Source organism: Pungitius pungitius, chromosome 4, assembly GCF_949316345.1.
Source record: "Pungitius pungitius chromosome 4, fPunPun2.1, whole genome shotgun sequence".
Lineage (NCBI taxonomy): Eukaryota > Metazoa > Chordata > Actinopteri > Perciformes > Gasterosteidae > Pungitius > Pungitius pungitius.
In genome coordinates, this window is record NC_084903.1 from 19,390,832 (window position 1) to 19,412,238 (window position 21,407).

Genomic DNA, 21,407 nt, shown 5'->3' on the forward strand with positions numbered 1-21,407 from the left:
CAACAATAACGGCATTAATACTAATTATTAATATCATTATTCCCAAAAAAATAATTATAGTTATGTGCCATTTAACTGCAATATAATAACTGCACTCACTAATATTCAAAAAGAGTAGGTCAAATAATGAATACAATTTTGAGGATGGCTCGAAAATGTTTCAACAGTAAAAGTGATCAGCATTATAATAGTAGATTTTTGTTTGTTGTTGTTTTTTTTCTTTGAGTGTATAAATCCAGCATTAATAAATCATGTTTTTCAATTTGCGAGGTAATAGCCTTCTATTGTTTTTTTCTCTGCATGTCCGTCAAGTATGTATTTTGTGCCTCTTCTTTTTCTTCCAGTTGTCATAGTTGCTATAATCCTCATAATAACTGTGATCATTGTGTGTGTGTGTGTGCCCCATTGGCTCCACTTCCTTTTTAACCAGGCCATTTGATCAGGGATGGGTTTCCGTGACGGATTAACAAAAGAGTCCCCCCCTGAAATTAGGAGCAAGTGTGACACCTACCTGCAGAAGTTGGAAGAGTTAAGAGGACAGCGCCTGGCTAACCGGCTACACGGTGCAACGTCTTCCGTCTGTCTCTGCGCGTGTGCGTGACGGCATTCTCCCTTTTCTCCAAACAGCAGCGTTTCACCATCCAACGCGCCATTAAAGATACTCTTCATTAATGATATATAATAGGCCAGTATGTTCTAAATGCATGGTCGCGTCCCCTTTAACAGCTTTGCCACGCCTTGGAAAATAGTAATGAGCTCTAAATTTGGCATAAAATCGAGCTCATTACCGGGGTTCACCACCTGATTGCTCCGCATAAAACACGATAGGTAATTGGGTTAAACGACTGCGCCTCGGTGTTGTTATGATATCAATATCCACTTTTGGAAACATGCTCAAGTAAAAAAAAAAAACAGAGGCCCTCGTTGTATTCAAAGAGAAAATAAAATGGTGTTATTTCCCGGACCAATATTGAGTGTTGATTGCAACATTCTTAAGGCACAAAAAAAGATTAAACGATGTATTTGAATGACCCAGAACGAAGATGAACTCTTTTATTGTTTAGAGTTTCCAACATCCGGCTGAATGTAGGCCTTTGCTTTGTCAAAGCTCTCGCTTCCAAAAGCTTTTTTTTTTTTTTTGAAATGGCAACTACCATAGAAACATCTGTCACGGTGCAATTATTCATATTTCGTGTAGATAAATTGGCCTTGAAGTACTTTTGACACGTATCAGGCGAAGCCAATGGCTCACCAAAAATAATCGCTGCACAAGCATTTTTTTTTTCTTCCATAATTTACTTCAAAGATAGTGTGTTGTCCATTTTAAATACAAAAATGCTACATTAAATATACATGTTAGTCTTTGATACAAACAGACTCAGGTGGCTGCAGCAATTAAGACCATTCTCTTTACACTTTATAATTAACCATTCAGAAACTAAAAATTTCAAGATAAGCATTTACTCTGAATAGAAGAATTTGCTTCATCATTATTCTTTTTTTTTCTTCTTTTTAATGCAACCACAAAAAAATAAATAAAAGTCCGCAGCGAGTGGAAAATAAGCAGGTATTAAATGTTTGACATACCTTTCTTCAGTTCATAAGGGGAGTCTTTACAAAGATCTACCTGCGTTTGGCTTCTGACTTTCTGGCTCTCTCTTACCAAAGCCTCTGCTCTATTTAACACAGTCTGGTTTAATCCATTGAAATGCGCCGTGGGGCCCGTGGTCACCGAGCCGTGGCTACTGTGAAGATGTCCAAAAGTGCCACCGTAGTTCGTGTAGCCCGGGTAGAAAGGGGAGGTGTAGTACAGAGGCCTGGATAGGACCGTGCTGCTGGGGAGCGGGCACTGAGGGGAGGACCGCGACGGAGACGCGTTGGTGCCCATCGCCGCGCTCTGACCCGCACCGGGGCCACCCTGCGGCGGCTCGCCCTTGCACCTGTCCGTGGACGTGGCGATCTCCGCCAGGGACCAGAGTTTGGGCTTCGGCGCCGAAGGCGGCGAGTGGATGACCGAGGTCACGTTGCTGGTCACCGAGCCCGTCGCGAGGCTCAAGTCGGACGGCTGGTCCTGCTGCGCGGCGGCCTGGTTCCCTCGGGGCTGCGGCGCCGAGGCGGGAGACGACGTGGTCGGTTTCGCGGAATCCGGCAGCAGCTCCGTAGTCCGCTCCTCCGGGTCTTTTAACTCCGAGTCGCTCAGGAGGGGATCCGTGTCTTTGCCATGGTTCTCCTCTTTAAATCTGTCACAGCCCACGTCCCCTGGGTTCAGCGGTTTGTGATCTAAAGCACAAAATAAAAGAATAGAGTTACTGCCAAATAAGCGTGACATTAAAACGTTAATAAAGCTGTAACATATGTTTTGGGGCAATCGCGAGGCAGGAGAACAGCATTGCGAAATGGAATCGGGTGTATGGACATAATTATGCGGTTTATGCATATTTCCCTTCAAAACATTTCGAACAAATCCCATAAATTTCCCCCTTTTTAAGTTGTGATATAAAAAATAGGGAGATTGAATTGAAAGAGCACAACAGTATTGCACAAGCCCGAAAAATGTGATGGAAATGAAAGTGTGAGCATACAATAAGAAGACTATTTTAATTTACAAATATATATATTTCAGAAGTGAATATTATCGCATCGGTCGTAATGCTAATAAGCATCCACCAAACGCTCAAAGCTGGGATATAATGAGCCTACAACGGCAATATTATTTAGTCCGAATACCCAGCGCAATGCACCAGCTGTATCCTTATTATGCAGTTAAAGATAAATTGACTGCTAAACACTTTGCGTCACCAGCAATTTCAGCCCCCGAGAAGTCAAACGAGGGGAGTTCAAGGTGATTATTATTTAAAGCAATTGTCCCATTATAAATAATATACCACCATTAACCAGCAATCAATTTTGCACCCTGAGTGGAAACGACTGTGATGAAAAATTGATGATTTTTTTTTTCTCCTTTTCTCTAGCCGTTTTTTTTTTCTCCCTTCCTCTGCACCACCAACCTGCTTCTGTGTCTGTGGAGTCTCCCTTGTCTGTGGGCTTGTTTGGCTCGTCATCATCGTTTTTCTCCAAATCAATATTCTCGTCTTCCTCCTCGTCCTCGCTACGGTTCCGGGGGGTCCAGGTCATCTTGTTCTCCTTTTTTAGCCTGCGCCTCGCGTTGGCGAACCAGGTGGACACCTGGGTGAGGGTCATCTTGGTGATGATGGCCAGCATGATCTTCTCCCCCTTGGTCGGGTAGGGGTTCTTGCGGTGCTCGCCGAGCCAGGCCTTCAGGGTGGCGGTGGCGTCCCGCGTAGCGTTTTTACGATATGCTGGGTCACCGTAAGGGTAGGAGCCCAAGGGTGCTGCGTAAGGATGGTATCCGATTGAGCCCGCCATGCCCGTGGTGTGGTCATAGGGAGAACCCTGATTAAAGAAAAATCAAATTGAAAAAAAAAATGTTTTGTGTCACATTTTCTGGAATGCTTAAACAATAGTTAAAAGGAAACACAAGCATGGACACACACACACACGCGCGCGCGCATGGGCATGTGCGCGCTCGGACACACAGGGGAGCACACACACACACACACACACACACACAGACAGGCACACACTTACACACACGTATACGATTACACTGGCTTTAGTCCAGTAGTTTAAGGTTAATGTGTATGGAGTTTATTAGTTGAGTGGGTATTTGACATTTGCTCAGCATTTTTATTCTTATTTATATGATGTCGGCACGCAGCCGATTATATTCTTGCCATTAAAATCCTACCAATTTAACTATGCACAGTGGGCCTTGCACTAATTTGCCTATTCTGCTGGGATCCTCCTTTGTAGTTTTAGAGCCCCGTCTGAATGTGTTGCCTGTGCTGCCATGAGAAAACAACAACTAAAAGGGAATTTCCCCAAATTGGATGGTCCAAAGTTAGCAATAATTTCAGTTAAACATAACGTGATCCAAAATAGCCATCACGGGAAATGCACTTAGGCAAAGCTTCCACTGTATGCACTGTCCACGCTTTCTCCTCAAAATCTACAATTTCCATAGGAACCGCGTAACAGCACACAACACAGTCAACACACTTCTGTTTACTCAACAACATGTTTTCTGGACCTCACATTCTGTAATATTATATCCACGCACTCCTCCGTGACGCACGTTTCCCTCTCGGTTCGCTTGGCACCGCACGCGTGCACCGTGCGCATTTTCGACTTCCATAACGAGTTAATACATCTCCTCAGTGACTCCCTTTTTTGTTTGTTTGTTTTTTTAATTAGATGGAATAATCACCTTTAGTTTACTCACCACGTACGAGGTGAATGTAGCAGCCGCTGCCGCGTCCGCGCTGTATGGCAAGTGGGAGTTGTAGCCCGGCGAGGCGCTAGTGAACGCGGTAGATCCGGCGTAAGGCGCAAAAGCAGATCCCGAAGAGGATCTCCCAAGTTCCTCGGTTCTCGGTCCCGATATCACGCTGGTGCTGTATGCGGGGCACGAATACAGGGCCAGAGAGGCGGACGGCTGGTACAAGTAGCCCTGAGGATACGCCATGCTGGAGCCCGGAGAGTCGAAGCCACTTAACTTGCGCACTTTCCTCCCCTTTTATTTTTCTCTCTATGCGCTGCTGTCGGAGCGCATAGAGCCGTGTGTCTGCAGACCAGCTGCCTTTCCTCCCCCTTCTAAATGACAATGGCGAAGGAAGGAAGGAAGGAAGGAAGAAAAAAAAAGAAGCAGTAAAAGTGATTAAATAAAGAGAGGCTTAGGTGTTGGGTGGATTATTTTGCCCGCAGCCAGCCACTGTCCGTCGGATGTGTTGTCTCGGAATTGTTTTGTTTTTTCTGTGGCTCCCTTATCTGAGTTGCACCCTCGATCTCATGCCCGCGCAGAAGTTTTTTTTTTTTTTTTTTCACCCGTCGGACGGGGGGCTTTGCTTGGGAAAATGTCCTGCCAAGATGCTAAGTTGAAAAATTGAGGATCCTGACGCTTACTACGCTCCTCCTCTCGGGGTGTAGTCACCGAAGGAAAAAGCGAGTTTATGCTGGGTAACCACAGCCCTGCCCAAATCCATGCTCTCTCTCTCTCTCTCTCTCCCGCTCTCTCTCTCTCCTCACCCCCTCCCTCCCTTGCATTAACTAACAATCCGTCTCATTCTCTATTTCTCTATTTTTTCTCCCTTTAACAAGGCTCGTTGCAGTAAGTCTCAAGTGCGCCGGGCAGCCCCCCCTTTGGATGGCGACATCATGCGAGTATTTCAACTCCCAACTTTCTTCTTTTTCTTTTTTTTCCTCTCACCACCCCCCCCCACCTCCCCCTTATTCACGAAGCCGTCACTCTCACACTTGATCAATAACATATCGGCTGTTGTACGCCAGGATGTGGGGATATGGGATTGCAAGATACCGGCAGGAATGAGAAAAAAAGGCGCTTTATTGCTGCACTTTTTTTTTTTTGTTCTTTGTTCGTAAAAAAAAAAAAAAGTCGTCATTTTAAGTATGTGCGTTAAAATCTACCGACTCGATGCGCAAATCCGCAATGGGAGTTTTCAAATGGATTACGACCGTTTGCGCACGTCGACTTTCTAACGCCAGACGAATGGGTCTTTGGTAAGATATGTGTCCACCGAAAAGTAAAAGGAAGATGGCGCAAGCGGCACCTGGCCGAACACATCAATCCGAACAGCTGCTGTGCGTAAACAAACTTTGCATTATTGACGTCTGTGTGCTGTGATTGAGAATAATATTCTGTCTCCGCCGAGTTTGGACGATTAACTGTGGCGACGGCTAAGTAGTTTTTTTTGCGATATATCCTGGGGCAAACCAATCTGATACACACTCCCAGAATGGCATAAAACCCTACAAACCAGGGCAGATTAGTGCCAACTACACCAAATCCGCCAGGACCAGTAGGCGTGATCTCATTTGATCACTGCAGATACGTTTCAGTGCTGAAATACTGATTTAATATGCCACTGTAAAGCGGCAATTACCTTGTTTAGGTCCGTTTCATAAATATTAATCTCTCAGGAAAAGCACAGAAAAAAGTTATTAATTAATCATTTAGAGAGCCTTATAATTAAATGAACCTGGTTTGCGTGATTGCTTCAAAAAATGAATACGTTAATAGTCTATCACAAATATTATTCCCTTTGTATCAGCCCGTATCTACGAGGCGTTTTCATGCTGATGATTGACTTTCCAGTTCAAGTCTCCGATAAGCCGAAAGGGATCGCTGTAGGCGCTGCTAAGGAGTGTGTGCACACGCTGTCACGTGTTATTTTACGCTCTGAAAACCTCCAGAGCGCAAGGAATGATGACGCGGGTACAGTGGGAGCCGACGAGAGAGAGAGAGAGAGAGGGGGGGGGGAAGAGAGAAAAAAGGATGGCTACACAAAGCGACCCTCGCCTAATCAAATGACAGTGTGACGATGAGACCTACAGTGGTGTCACGACGCCTCCTGCAGTGTTTAGACAATTAACTAATTACTGGAATTTTTTTTTTTTTTCCTCACAAGAGCAGCTACGGGAAGAAGTGACTGCATTCGCGGGGGGCTGACATCTCTTTGATTACGTTGAATGCGGGGGAAATAGTATGACATCATACGTGTGCGTTATAGTTAAATTATTGTCTGTCATGTATGTGCTCAGGTGCAACAAACAAAAAAAAAATCCCGTATGATGTTTGCCACGTGAGCCGCTAACAAAAGTAGCTGCAGAGCGGGTGCCAATACTATTATTATTATTATTATTAGTTGTATTAGAATTGTTGTTATTGATTCCATAAAGGACGCGTCTGTGGTGTGTAACGCGCTGTGGTTCCCACTCTGAAAGTAGGAGGAGGACCTATAATTTGAGATCACGGAGCCTATAATAGGAGTTGGTCATGGCAACAGCTTCCAACTCTCAGCACTGCACCGATAAAGGAGGAGGTGTCGGTGAGTAGAGTTTTGCTCATTTGCGCTTTTATTTTTTTTTTAAACATAGATAAGTGCGTAAGCGTTCTAGATGCGTAAAAAAATGTGTGGCACCTTCGCAAATGAGGGGAGCTTTTTTTCAAATCGCCACAAATGTTGTTTTGACGACGTCTTACTTGTATCGCTTCCTCTTCGTCACCGCGTCGTCCTTCTTTCTTTTTTTTTTTTTTTTATTTCCCAGAGAAATCGAGCACGCGATCGACGAATGAAAACGGCTTCACGTGGCAAAGACGGTGCGAATGAAAGACGATGCGTGCCACTTACGATGCCCGAGGGAGCAAGTGTAATCTAAATTGGATATAGAGGGTATTATTACGCAACATTATGCGCCGAGGTGGACTAATTGCGCGTCCGGACGAGTCGAACAGTAAGTTGACGTGGAGAGGCGCACGAGGTCAGCTCCACTGCTGCCTGCACTGCGCCTTTTTAGTGGAATGGAGAAAGAAAAAAAAAAGAAAAAAGCTTGAAGTATTCATGGGATTTTTAACCATTCTAAATCTGTGTCCTAAACCGATTAGTTGACACCAATTTTTCTTTGATGTATTAGCTGAGGGCTTTTGCCACTTGGAAGCCAATTGAAATTCAAAACAGTTTACGCTCCAAATGCTTTGGGGAGATCTGCTGCAAATAATGGATGTCATTTATTTTTGACCTTGCATTTCTATTTTTTTTGGGGGGGGGGGGGTTATTAAACATATTTGCACTATGCTATTTGACTAAACAAATCCTTAGCTATTATTGTTATTAAAGCACAGAAGTTATTCCCCCCCTTTATCTTAGCATTATTAATATGAATGGCATTGTTGTGTCAATAGATTGTAGCTTTTTTATATAGTTACAGAGCTGTTTTCTAAATATGTGTGTCTTTGTTTTTCATTTGTTGAGGTCAATGTTGAGGAAGTCTTCTAATGTCACCAAGCAGCAGTCAGTGAAATGTACCCCCCCCCCCCCCCAAAAAAAACCACACACACACACACACACCCAGCTCTGACCCCAATTACATTTAAACAAAGTCATATTTTACGCTCACTTCTGACTCATAACTACCACATTTAGTTTGAACTTCTCCTTATTTTAGGGATGGTGCAGAGGCAGTGATTTAACAGATACACATCTCATCTTGCTTACATGATGATTTTATTTGACTTTGAAAAATTACACAATGAGCCAATATGGCTTTCAGGAGAGAGAATCCATTTTCTGATCTCTTCTCTGTTCTCTCTCTTTTTTTTTTTTTTATTGACCTGAATGAAGATGTATGGAGCAAAAGTGTGTGTTCGTTTGAGTCCTGATGAGGCCTGTCTGCCCCCCCTTCCTCCCTGCTCCTCATGATCCCTGCAAGGCTGAGTGGCAGAGCTCTGGATTGGCTAAGTGATGAAATGATGACCCTATTATGGGAAGCGACTCCAAAATGAGAGGTATCAGAAAAAGATTGCACCATTCTCTCACTGCAACGCCGTCCTCCCGCACCAGATGATGATTGATTCGCTCGAGATGGATCACAGGAAGCACCCATTGATTTCTCAGTGTTTTATCAAAAATATTTATTTACATTTGTATCCAGAGCTTCACCCGTTACCCGCTATTCCAAATGGGGGGGACGTTATGAAAAGGATAATTCTCCGTCCTCCATGACAAGACAAATTTCCTGTAATAATATTATTTGAGAAATGAGTCAATAGGATCAGTGTCTAAACGGATATTGACTTCAGCATGTAGTGTGACTATGGGCTCCTTCGTGGACCCCGCTGCAGACTCTGGTGTCAGCATCTATACAGTGATGCCAGACCTGCACAGTGTTTAACACACAATCCAGGCCTGCCTCACGTATCTCACATGGTGCATCCACCTACTGAGCATGCTCAAAAGTGTCTACCTGTATACTTCGGACTCACGGCCAAATAACAGGTTTGTTTTGAAGATGCTATAGGTGCCGTATGGTAATCATCGAAATCCCATACTACTTTAAAGCTCTCCCGGCATGTAGGATGTGCTCCTTCCTGCAGTGCCTTCGCGACGGTAAAGCGATACGACGTACAAATCAAATGACTAGCAGAATGCTAAAACCACAGTGTGGGAGCGGTGCCCTAGATATTTGCTCTGACTTAATCCAATAGAAATAGTACGAGGTGAGTTGCAGGGGCTCCCAGGTCTGTTGCTTGCTTAAATATGTGATGCATAATGGAAGTTGACGAGGTTGGTGATAGATCACAGCCCAGGTAATGTAAACACATTAATCCCTCAGGGTTCACGTGCATGTTCTTTCACTCCTTTTCTTCTTTCTCATTCTATCAGCCTCTCTCTCTAAGTCCTCCCCCCCCCCCCTCTGCTCCCCCTCACTCCATGTTCATCATCTTCCCTAAATGCGTTAGTGGAGCACAAAACCAGAAGCAGCCCTAATCTGTCAACATGCCCTTTAATTGGAGGGAGAAAACAACACGTGCTTCTGGTTGTGCCATTCCTAAGTGCACATGCCAAAGAAACACAGAGTTCACGGAAGAAGTGATCCCGGGAGAGCGGGGCATAATTAAAAGTATCTTTTAATAGGCTTGTAATGCCGAGCCTGACTCTTGTTGCCTTAAGTAGAGGGCAAACTCTGCGGGCTGGAGACGGACGTGCGGAGGGGGGGGGCCTCTGCCTGTAAACGATACGCTGCCCCCGTCGCCGTCGTCAGAGACGCAGTCTTCTGCTGCTTGGGTCGCGCCCCGCCCACCCCGCCCCCCCGTCGTCTTTTAGTTCACCCAAACGAGGTTGGAATCTCCTCCGCGACATCCCCTCGCCTCCCCAGGCCACTTTGGCGAGTTGTGTTCCACCCTCCTCACTCGCCGCGGCGGCGATCCGGGGGCCTGCTACGCTGTAATCAAATGAGAGCGCTTAGGGTAGGCGAGGAGGAGGAGGAGGAGGAGGAGTATTATGTTCTGTCGTGCATTCCACTGCAGCATTGTCGCTTCTTTTTTCTTTGTTTTTGTCAGGGCGGACTTTGATGCCGGATCCCCTTACCCCTGTAGTCCCGGCAGCCATGTTTCATAAACACACAATCGGAAACATCCTCGGCATTAGAAATTTAGATTGCCCCGCTTTCCTGCTGCCGCTCCGCATGCCGCACGTGCTCGCTCACATTCCCCCTTTCTCCCACTGCCGAGGCATTAGGTTTCCTCTCGCAGGCCTCTTGATACACCAAAAGACGTCTTACAATCAGCCCCTTTTTATTTAGCGTGTCATGTATAATCTGCGGCAGCAACAATGCCAACATGGTTCTGTGTCATTTTACCTCTCTTGGTGGGTGAAGTATTCCGCTGTCGCTGTTTTGTTTCAGCACAATTGCCCTCGCAAAAAAAAAAAAGAAAAAAGAAAAGCGGTACTCCAGGAGGGTAAATTGAGGAGGGGCCAGGTGTTCAGTGTAGACCTCGCCTTTTCTAAAGGAGAGTGTAATGTGAATATCGAGCAAAGCAATCCGTAGCGCACTCCTGGCTTTTGTGTCATCACGCAGAGAGAGAAAGTGCTCCCGCGTCCTTTGTAGTTCACTGAGACTCTCGATGGGATACCGTGCGATGTTATTCTAGATCTATCTTAACTCATTAAAAGCCGCGGCGTTCAGCTCCGCTTCCCATTTCTATTGTCTTATTGCCGTCTTGACGACGCGCCGTATTCTCGGCAGACTAATTTCATATGTCGTTGAATATTGAAATGTCAAACATTGATGAGAATCACGGCAAACAGAGTGAAATTACCTCTTTTTTTAAAAGGGCATTTTTATTCAACATGGTACAGATTCAGCTTCCTTCTCTGTACTGTGCTCGGCCCCTGGTCTTCCTCCTCCTCCTCCTCCTCCTCCTCCTCCTCCTCTTCGAGAGTATCAGTTTTGTCCAACATCTGACACACTGCCCTGGGTGACTGAGCCAGACGCGGAAAGCCAAAGCGGAGATGCTCTTCCTCTTAATGCCTGACACCTGGTGCAGATTTGGAAAGGATTGCACCACAGGTACGGTCTTACCTCCCTCCCAATCCCAGAAAGTCCCCGAGGTATTTCCTCTGGTCCACGGCTGGGTTTTGTTTCTCCTCTGCTTTGCCACCCAATTTCACAGCCTGCGTCCAAGTCCGCCCCCTGTGTTGGGATTAGGGTGATAAAGTGTTAAAATATGAAACTTATCATCCCTTTGATACAAAGGATTAAAATATGTAAAAAAAAAAACAGCTCATGTAAAGAAATATGTCAACTGACAGGGTATTCTTTTTGGTAAAAGAAAAAAATACCTTATCTGTTCACTTGATGTCCATATATAACCCCAGAATAAAACATTTTTTAGCATTTCCTTTGGCCAGAGTGACTGGTGATATTAGAACATTTCCAACGTCAACATCATCGAGTTCCCTAATCCCACATGTGTTCTGCATCGCATCCCGTCTCTTCCTGTTGTTTACACCCTCTTGTCAGGGTGTGCTTTACAACTGGACATGTTACCCAGGGGTGTGTTGCCGCTCACCTTACAGCTTGCGGGCACATCTGCAGGCCGCGCCGTCGCAGCGGGGACATCAAAGGCTGGCAGCTCGGGGGCCGCAGCACCTGAGCGCGTCGATTGCAGCGCACCGCGCGCGCAGTGTCACCTGACCTCGGAATGGAGAGGATTCCGTCCGTGTGCCAAGTGGAGGCATGACATCCAGGAAGTGCTAAATAAACCTGCTACCACACCACACGTTTAAAGATGAAAGGCAATTTTTTTTTTTATTGCAAAATTCTAATACAATCAGCCCGGGTTGACACAATCATAAAAAAAATCCTCCACCACAATGTTATACTGTTCCCAGGATACCGAAGTATATTTTGCGCATCGAACACAAGCAGAGTGCACTGTTTATGTTGACACATGCAACTCTCTCTCCCCGATGCAAATGCAATCTAAACATTAGGCGAAGGGAAGGCAAGCGTGGCCCATAAAGGCGGTGAGCTCCAAACACTTTGAACAGACAACTATCACTAATCACTCCCAGAGCAGTGCGGCGTGTAATTACTCTGCCAAACGTTTGCCTTTCACAGCTTAGCACCGGGAGCCCTGACCCTGCGCTTCCATGTCTTTCCTCACCACCCTGCATGTGGAAGGGGAGGACACCTCCCCCCTTGCCTGAGAGGGGAGACAAGCTGAGACCCCCCCCACCCCCCCTCTCAATATTTAGAGAGAGGGAGCAAGACGGGGAGGGAGAGGAGTGAGGTTGGTGCTTCCGGCTTTGTGGGAGCCCATTTAAACAGGCTTTGAAACCCTAGCCATCCGGAGATCAGAAATAGCCTTATTGACTGCACGGGCCCACAAGTGACTGAGCACACTGGGTTCTTACAGTTCCCCCCCCCCCCCCCCCTCGCCACTTTGAACAGGCGGGGGCCGTTGCGTGCTGAGGCCGTCTACAAAGACGGTGGATATTCATATTTGCAACAGGAGACAAATAATATTGGTCCGGCTATTTTTTTTTTTTGGTGTGCTGTTGTATAATGTCCTTATAATTTACAATTTGCTGCAAAGTACAGGGGCCTCTAATGCTTCTCCCCGTCGCCTCTCGCTGTCTTATTTACTCATATTAGGGATGCGGCTGTCAGTCTGCAGCGTGATGTGCCCCCCGTCTGGGTGAATGCTGATAAGATGACACAATGCAAATATGAAGGGCGAGGCGGCCCCCTTGGATTCCAGGTATGCGGTCGGTGCCCCGGGCCGACATCCCATAATGACTATTGGCTGGATTTCACAGCCAGCTCCTGATCCCTCGCCTCCCAGTGGCCCACTAAAGGCGCACATGGACGATGATCCAGATGAGACTGTGTGAAGTTTGATAATATATGCTACATAAGTTCGTTTTGTCCTTCAAAAATTGCCCATATTTCTTATCACAAAAATGTGATTTAGATAGTCTTCTTTCAGTCATTTCTTTCCACTGATGAAGTTATGAATAAATGAAAGAGCGGATGTTTTTACAGTTTTAGCTGGCACAATGGAAACACGGCACTTTGAAGCAGAAATGATCATTTCAGCATATTATAGACGCATAATGTATCCTTATCTTAATTTCTCTTCGAGTCATCTTCACCATATTGTCGTGCAGTTCACCGCTGTTCTACAAGTTCATTTAGACTCGCAGTGGCTTAAAGAGCTCTCTTGGTTGCTACATGATCTTGTAAAGGCTTTTCAGAGAGCCACATTTTTATCACTGATGTAGTAATTTCACTTCATCAGTCAGTTGTGACTAAAAATACATCAGGGATTAGCTACACGGCCAGCCTATCTCACACAGCTTTGATAACATAATGGGGCGCTGGTTGCTCCTGGTAACAGTCATCTGATATCTAGGTTCATAACATCCAAAACTACACTTGGAATACTACAGGGTGTTTGAAAAAAAAAAAAAGAACGATAGAGTGTGATCTTTTTAAACTCTTCTAAAAAAAAAAAACGATGCGTCTTCCCTTTTTAATTCCTTTTGTGCGAGCATTTTGCCAAGATGAAAACAGCGCCCACCCCCACTCCTTCCTCTTTTCCCTTTTCTATTCGACACAAATTAGCTACGGTCCTGGAGGGCAAAATGACAAGAGGTTACTGGAAGACTGTGTGTTTAATTAATTGAAAAATGCTTAAATTGCTTTTACAGTTGTTATGCGGAGTGAAAAAAAAAAAGGGAATCCGTGTTGCCAGTACTCAACCATAATTAGCACCCACGGGAATTCAATATTTAGCATTAGCTGTGTTGCAGCACTCAGGACACAAATTTCTATTTTAACTATGAAAGCGAGCCTGTCTTAAGTGCATGAGTCTGTGTGGACAGCTGTGCAAAGGGGAACAGCACAGGATATTTCAGCGAGACACCCCAGTGGCATTCCGGGTCCTTCCACATCACATGTGTAAGAGATATGGCAGTTGTATTCCCAAGGGTTAGGCATTACTCAGAGTATTTAGTTTTCTAATTAGGCTGAGGGCCTTTCGTCCATGCCTGCCACCACCGCGGGAGCCAATGAGAATTCCCTCTCTTATGTGTCAACTCTCTCTCTCCGAGACGCAGAGAGCGTAAGAAAGAAATAAAGAGAGAGAGAGAGAGAGAAATACACACATGGCCTCGGGGAAAGCCTTTGTTTATTCAAACTTTAATTACACATTGCCTTTGCTGACAAAGGGGGAGAGGGAGGCTTTTGAGCCCTAATGATCCGTAGTAGTGGATGTCGGCCCGAAGCCGCCGGAGAGTTTAAGCCAATTCTTTGACAGTCCCTTTTGGTTTGGGTCTAGAGCGCAAATGGGGCTCGTGCTAAGCCCCACTAGACCAGTTCCGAGGGACCACTTGAAGCGTCTGGTCAGCCTCTCTCCGCACAGGGGTTCAGGGCCATTTGGAGGCGTCAGCAGCTGACCACAGCAACTGCTGAACTTGTCGCGGCGCATCAGGTTACCGACTAATGAGAAGTAATAAGGGTTATCCCAACTCCATAAGACTTTGATCTTTTTGCGCGTGGAGGAGCTGGAGAAAGTACGCCGAGACTGGGACTGGAATTCAAACCCTGTTTTGTGTGTGCTTAGAGGGGTGTGGAGGAAAGAGACAACACCGGGGTAATTAAAAGCTCCAACTTGGGAGTTTTGGAGGAACATTTTGGGAGTGTTGCATATCGTAGGCTCAACTTGAAATAGATCTTTGGATTTGCAACCCGGGGAGATAACAGGCGGACTGGAAAGTTGGTCGAAATCCCAGTGGTCCCACAAAGTGGCTGTCATAACACGCTATTCCACGAAAAGGCTTTGGATCTGGCTGTGGTAAACCAGTGCACTCAACTCAAAACAGATGACTCTACTGGATCGAATCAGTCGATGAATTGTGTACAAACAATGAAACAGCTGCGTTATTGGTTATGACGTACAGTTCTCTTAAAATTCAACCACCTCGGCTTCAGCACGGAGCGTTAAAACCCCTTGTTCCGTCAAACAAATTCACTGGATTATTGAAGGCTCTGGGAACCAGAATGGAAAAATCCATGCGTAAAATTACCGTCCATTCAATTTCAGGCGATATTTTCCTCCAGAGGCAAATGTGTTAATTGGGCTTCCTAAAGTAGCTCAATCCTCAGGTTATTTAATTTCCCCAAATGCCTTAACTGTGCTGGGTTCAGAGGAAATATGCGTGGAGAACTCTTCACACCAGCAAGGAGGGAATAATGTAAAAGAAAATAAGAGGTTATAAAGAAGAAATATATGAAAATAATAGTGGTGGTACATTTACTGTTATGAACGACGTAATAAATTATATTTAAAGAGAAAAAAATATAATATTCCACGCTGTGGTACAATTATTTCGTACATACATATAGCAGCAAGCCAGTAAATCACACACAATGGTACTTAACTCAGTTGTAAATAAAACTGAAGTGGGCTCGATCTGCCAAAACACCCTGAGTCTGTCATGTCATCTAATTGCTTCTGTGTGTGTGTGTGTTTTTTTCCCAGAGGCTGTATGCAGCTCGGTTGTTGGCCCTCGGCTCTCCAGCGGCCTGGTCGAAAAAGAAAAGGCATCCTGGCACGGTCCCAGCGTGGACGCCTCGCCCACGCACCCACGCACGCACGCACGCCGCCTTCGCCGGCCCCCGCCAGTCTTTGTGGTGAACCGCTGACCGTGCTGCTCCCCATTTCCCCCCCCTCCCCCCGACCCGGCAAATAATGTGGCAGGAAAAAAAAAGAAGAGATTATTGATAGCCTGTAAAAAGAAGAAGCAGAATGGCAGTTCCTCTCGCTTCAACTTTAGAGAACAGTACAAGTGCTAAACCATCGCTTTGAACGCATCGCTGCCCCGGAAAGAGCACAGCACTTATTTACCGTTATCGTCGTTCTGTTTGGGATAAAACGAGTGCCGCCTTTTTCTTGTGAAAACTTTTGTGAGGTCGGCAACCTTGTCGTGGGTGTTTTTTCTAAATGAGAAAGCATATTTTTCAAAAGGGAACATGCTCTGTTTGACTCATGCTGGTCCAAAGCTGATGCTCATCTATCTGGGCCTGAACGTGGCGTGAGCCGCTGATTCTCCGACGAGCCGTATTTACAGAATCAACGACACACACACACACGCCGCGCAGCAGCTGCCGGCTACACTTTAGCTGATTGGGGCTGCCGGGCCCGGAAATCAGCCGGCGACGGACCAAAAAAAAAAAAAAAGTAAACACGCGCTCAGGGCAGGTTTGAACTTTTGGTGTCGACGGGCCGTCGTTTACACGTTTTCCCCTTTTCACAAAGACGTCGCGCAGCGTGCTGCAGAGATGGAGCCCGGTTCGGCTCAGCAGCGATGCTGTTGGATGAGAGACGGCACCACTCATTCAAGTCGGTGTGTTTTGGCGGTAAAATCGGTGTTTATGTTCACTGCAGGCACCATTCACTGGGTGTGCGTTAAAGGGCTCCAGGCCATGCAGACACACATTTCTCCCCACTGTGAGTACGGCAAAGAAAACACACCTTTTTGAAGCCACGTATGGAAAAGAAAGTAATAAATTGTGTTTGAATTGCACAAAAACTGTATTTCACACTCTACATTATGTTTGTTGCTGTACTCTCAGTCAAATCCAGATGCCAGTAACTTATTCAAAGCCAGACATAAGCAGGATATCATAACGTATAATAGGAATAATGGCCCTTTGATTTTTGGGATTTCCAATTGGAACACCTGTCACTTTCTGGCAAGGGCACACCCCAGCACCAGGTCTCCTTTGGTATCGCTGGGGGAGGAGTGTATGCATGTGTGTGTGTGAGTATAAGTGTGCGAGAGAGAGAGTGGAAGATGAAACGGCCGCCGCCGAGGCAGTGATCACACAGACAGACGGGGTGAGTGACAGACAATACCTGCTGTAAAATTCCCTCACATCTCCCCTGATCTGTATTCACAGATCTCGGGCTGCCACGCACCGCAAACTGTAGTCCCGCACCGACGGGCTCTTTTTGGCGCGCCGCCCCTGCTCGGTTTTACTCTTGCAACTCACTAAACAGAGAAACCCCCCCCCCACACACACACACACACTTTTTTTTCACGCCTTCCCAAAATATTTGCCGTCTTTAGTTCTTTGTCTAAATGATGCCTCTGATCACGAGGTGAAAGCTAAAAAGGAGCCCTCTGACAAATGTGGACTCTTCCCCCTTCTCCTCTAATTCTGCTCCTCCAACTATATCTGTTCTTACTCTCTTTTAGTACTTTCTGTTGTCTTTTTTACTCTCAAATAACAACTCTCCTGGTTGAGCGTGACATCGAAATACACCCCCCCCCCCCGATATTGAATGTTGATTTCACGTTCTACACCTGGGTGCTACGCACGTGGTCTCCTCGTTCACCCCTTCTCCATCGTAGCATTAGCCAGCTCTGCTCCATGGACCCACGTGATTGGTTCAAACACACCCCCCCCCTTTCTCCGCTTCTCCCTGGAATCACAGTGATGTTTTTTTTTCCAAAAATGTGATAATATTTATGCTGGGAGTGCGGCTAGTGACAGTGTGGGCTCCGTCCGAGCTCTGACGGCTTAATGGAGTGGCAGCAAGGGTCAATTCCTCCGGATTCTTCTACACTGTTGATACTCAGTGAAAGTCTTTCAAAGGGGGTTAACGCACGGCCATTATCGGCGCTATCAGAGCCCTTTGTTTTTGTTCGTTGCCCCTCCCTCCGCCCCCACCTTGATGACTGATTCCAGGCCTAAAACTTCCTGAAACCTAAGCTACGTTACAAGAGAAACACACACACACACACACACACACACTCCGAGGACACGGCAACACAGGCGCTGCTCAAACTGGATTAGGTTTGTTGTGGCAGATCTCGGTTTCAGGTTTGACTCGAGCAGTGCGTCGTTTAATTTCACCGGGAATTGTTTTGACAAAACAAGTTAGCGTAAAGTCGAAATGTCGTCTAAAACCAAGAGGGTATGTGTGTCTCTTCCAGCTCATGTGAAGCACATGTCAGTCATCGGCAAAGTGTTACAGTGGAAGTGACATCAGAGCCCTTGAGGGCTTGCACCGCGAGAGAGGCTTTTTGATACGATTTCAGAGAACAGAGAGTTCGGCAGAAAGAAAGGAGTTTTCTTGTGTCTCTGTTGTTCGAAAAAAAAATCTCTCCATACAAACAGTGGAGATGAACTGGAAGGTGCTCTGCCACGCTTTTACTGAATCTTTATCATTGCAGCTGTCAGCAGAGTTAAATGCCGTGATTTGTGTTGCTAAATTACACATTCGGTGTGACAAGGGTAATTATTGTGACGTTGGCGCACACAGATGGAGAAATGTTTGTCAGGCGTGATTATAATTACAATCACTCTGTGATACTGAAACCGATCTGTGTCGTGTTTGATTGACCTGTATGTTGAAAGCAATTTACTTTGTTGCTTTTTTTTTTTTTTGCGACTCTCCAGCGCTGGCCGCTTGACGGAAAGTAACTTGAAACTCGGCAGAGGTGCAATGTTTGCCCCTGACCACGAGTGGACGGTTGAGACGGGCTGATTCTTTTTGTCCCGGCTCGTCTCAGGCTGGAGGTGATGATGCCCACAACAGCCAGAGATTGATGTGGGGCCAACACCAGCGGTGAGAATGAGCTCTGGCCTTTGAAGTTGTCCACATGGAGGGAAATTGATATATCAGTTTAAGCCCTGGACCCTATTAAAGGAGCCCCCGTCAGGTTAATGTGATAGCCTCCATGTTACCCCCAGACCCATTCAGGTCAGCCCTAATTCCTGCCCCCCCTCCCCTCCCGCTCTCTGCAATCTCATTTTAGTTTCCCATCAGCAATGTTTTTCCATCAGTGGAGCTCTGCGAGGGAGTATATCTCCGAGTCAAACACTAGGCAATCTCTCTCCAGAGTGATTTAAACCTCCAGCCAGCGCGTTAATCACTACGCCAGCGATTCCCATGGTTATTTGTACGGGTCGGACAGTCTTTAAAAGTGGGTTCTGGAGAGGTGTACTCACTCGGCTCCTCCTCCTTCAAGTCTGCCCCCCTCCGCCCCCCCAGAGTTACTGTGGCCAAACAGCCGAGCTGGGGCCTCTGGTCGGCGTAGTTGAGCCCAACGATCATCCATTTTTAATCGTATGCAGAAATACACTTACATTAAAAATGTAGAGCGGTGTGTTTTTAATTCAGACACTGTGTATTTATTATTAAACCTTTTGTCTTGGGGGGGGGCGGGCGGTCAGCTCAAAGGGAATCATCTGTCCATCAGGTTCAGAACGTATTCGGTCCGATCGCCCCCACGTTTTTAACGTGTCTGTTATTCACTTTGATTTGCTCCCTCTGTCATAAGTCATCCGGCTGGTCCCACCGACGCCATCAAAAATAAATGTCATATCGCCGGAATAAAACATGAATAACACTAATGGCAAAAATCTATGTTTTAAAGAGACGGTTGACAGTGGTCAAACGCTGCAGGACATCAGAAATTCAATTGATGATAACTAATGTGATCTTAATCAGATTCGTATTAAGAAGTGGACTTTAGCTCATCTACGGTCATGTGACCATCCACTGTGGCTTCGCTGATATGTGCCAAAAACAGCCTGCGGCCGTCGTCAAGTTGGAAAGGACCTTGCTGCTTTGCATGCTTAAAACCTTTATGTTACATTCTTCTCAAAATGTTTTCCAATGCATGAAATGGTGTAAATGGCTGAATGTGTTCTCCGTATCTTCAGAGCATCCACTGGTCTTTAATTATTATTACTGTGTATTACTGTGAAAATGAAAGACTCTGTTTTAATTACATGTTGCTGTCATTCAAAAATGAATTTTAATTTATAGATGGATCATCAGTGGATGATATTTTCGCTCTATTTCAAATGAATATTCAGGAAATAATAAAAAGAAATAATTTGAATCATAAATGCCACCAAATCAAAACAAAAACAACTCTTTAAATTGGCTTAGCAATTGCTGATTATCTCATCAAAAACATTTGTTGGGCGAGTTTGGCGAATATTTTATTCAATACTGTTGAGAGGATAGCATACAGACAAAAGCCAACCATAGAAAACGTTAACTTCTGTTTACAGTGTACAAATTGTCAAAAAACATTTCTTATGATGTGATTCCATTTTAGTAAACAATAACTTCTCAAACAGCGTGTGTCTGGTATGAGGGAAGATTGCTTCATTGGCCATTTAAGTATTGTACTGTTTTTCCACTTCCTGTTTCCTCTCCCTTACCTTTGCTCAGCGTCCTGTATTCCAAGCTGCTGTGTATTAAGAAAGTCAAAAAAAGCATGAAAACTCTCCTACATATTTGTTTGTAACAGCGTCCCGTTGGATCTATGGCCCCATGCATATTCTGTCTCGTCTTGAGTGTTGAGATTAATCCCACGTTGTTCCTATTATTGGCCTCTCCCGAGACGTTATGATGTCAATGACTGTCTAAGCGCCATCAGCTCCATCAATTGGATTCAAAGAAATGTTATCCATTACTCTCTCCAACCCAGCAGATGTTGAGGTTTTTGTAAGTCAAATTCCTTTATTATGGTAATACCACTGTTTTGTCACATGCAGCATTTCCATTTGAGCGGGGTGGAAAAATCATCAGATGGATTTGGCTCCCTCAATGAGGGATGTTTGACATTCAATGAGATGAGAAAGATGAAAAACACATTTCAATGGCAAGTGGCATATGACAATCACAACAAGAAGGCCCTTTGAGTGAGCAGAGGATCACAACACAATCGTGGCACCATGGTGGGCTTTTTAAGACACTGCCTTGTATAAATTTTGCATTGATTATGTTGTTTTGAAAAGCACAAAGGATGGGGACGCTCTGTTGCCAACACGCCTGTTTCTTTTTCTGCCTTGTGTTTTGGGTGTTTTCTGTGCAAAAACAGCAAATACTTGATACGCATTTTTCTCATGTCCCGCCGGATGAATTGAATCATAACTGACATGAGGTTTCTAGTAAATTCAGCAGTGGTAATCATTAACCAAATGTTAGTTTAAGAAGTGGATTTAATTTTAATGAGAGACATGTATTTGTATATAGTATGTGCTTTGGTATATAGCTGTCTGCGAGTAAAAGGGTGTGTTTTGTGTGTCCACGTGCGTGAACTATGTGTCTGGATGTCTGCATATCTGCGTGTGTGTGTGTGTGTAGTCGTAGGCTCAGAGGCATAGTGTGGGTCTGCATGAGGGAGTGTGGTGGCAGAGCACGCCTCTGATAGGCCAGATCCAGGGTGCACTGAAGCCTTTCGCATATATATGGAATTTTTGAATATCTAAACCATTATTTAGCATCCAAATCAGTTCTGCTTGTCTGACTGATGGACAATTTCAGTGTGACCCCGGTCTTTTTGCATGTGACCTATACTGTCGGGCTTCTTGCATATTGTTTGGGTGTTCACGTTGACTCCTCTCCCGTTTTTCTCTTTGATCCTTTTAGCATGCTCTTTGTGTCGGAATTCATGAAATATTCATGGCTGGACTGTGGCTTCTCCATATCT

The 21,407-nt window shown here is 45.4% G+C and overlaps 1 protein-coding gene across 2 annotated transcripts; it reads right to left on the reverse strand.

The window, feature by feature from the left end:
* Positions 1–390: 390 nt before the first annotated feature.
* Positions 391–5,135, reverse strand: irx5a (iroquois homeobox 5a). Of its 2 annotated transcripts, none has more exons than XM_037456108.2 (3): positions 4,289–5,135; positions 3,009–3,414; positions 391–2,280 (listed from the first exon to the last, which is right to left on the reverse strand). In XM_037456108.2, exons 1-3 carry the CDS (start codon positions 4,544–4,546, stop codon positions 1,571–1,573), a joined length of 1,374 nt encoding a protein of 457 aa, XP_037312005.1. In that variant the 5' UTR covers positions 4,547–5,135; the 3' UTR covers positions 391–1,570. The 2 variants fall into 2 exon arrangements, with proteins under 2 accessions (XP_037312005.1, XP_037312014.1); XM_037456117.2 differs by having other exon boundaries at positions 4,304–5,132.
* Positions 5,136–21,407: the final 16,272 nt, after the last annotated feature.

What these genes read in the sequence shown, in the direction of transcription:
- irx5a (XM_037456108.2), bottom strand. Translation starts at nt 4,546, where the DNA reads ATGGCGTATCCTCAGGGCTACTTGTACCAGCCGTCCGCCTCTCTGGCC. An exon ending in ACGTGGTGAGTAAACTAAAG is followed by an intron (nt 3,415 to 4,288) that starts GTGATTATTCCA and finishes TTCTTTAATCAG; the next exon opens with GGTTCTCCCTATGACCACAC. An exon ending in CTCCACAGACACAGAAGCAG is followed by an intron (nt 2,281 to 3,008) that starts GTTGGTGGTGCA and finishes TTTGTGCTTTAG; the next exon opens with ATCACAAACCGCTGAACCCA.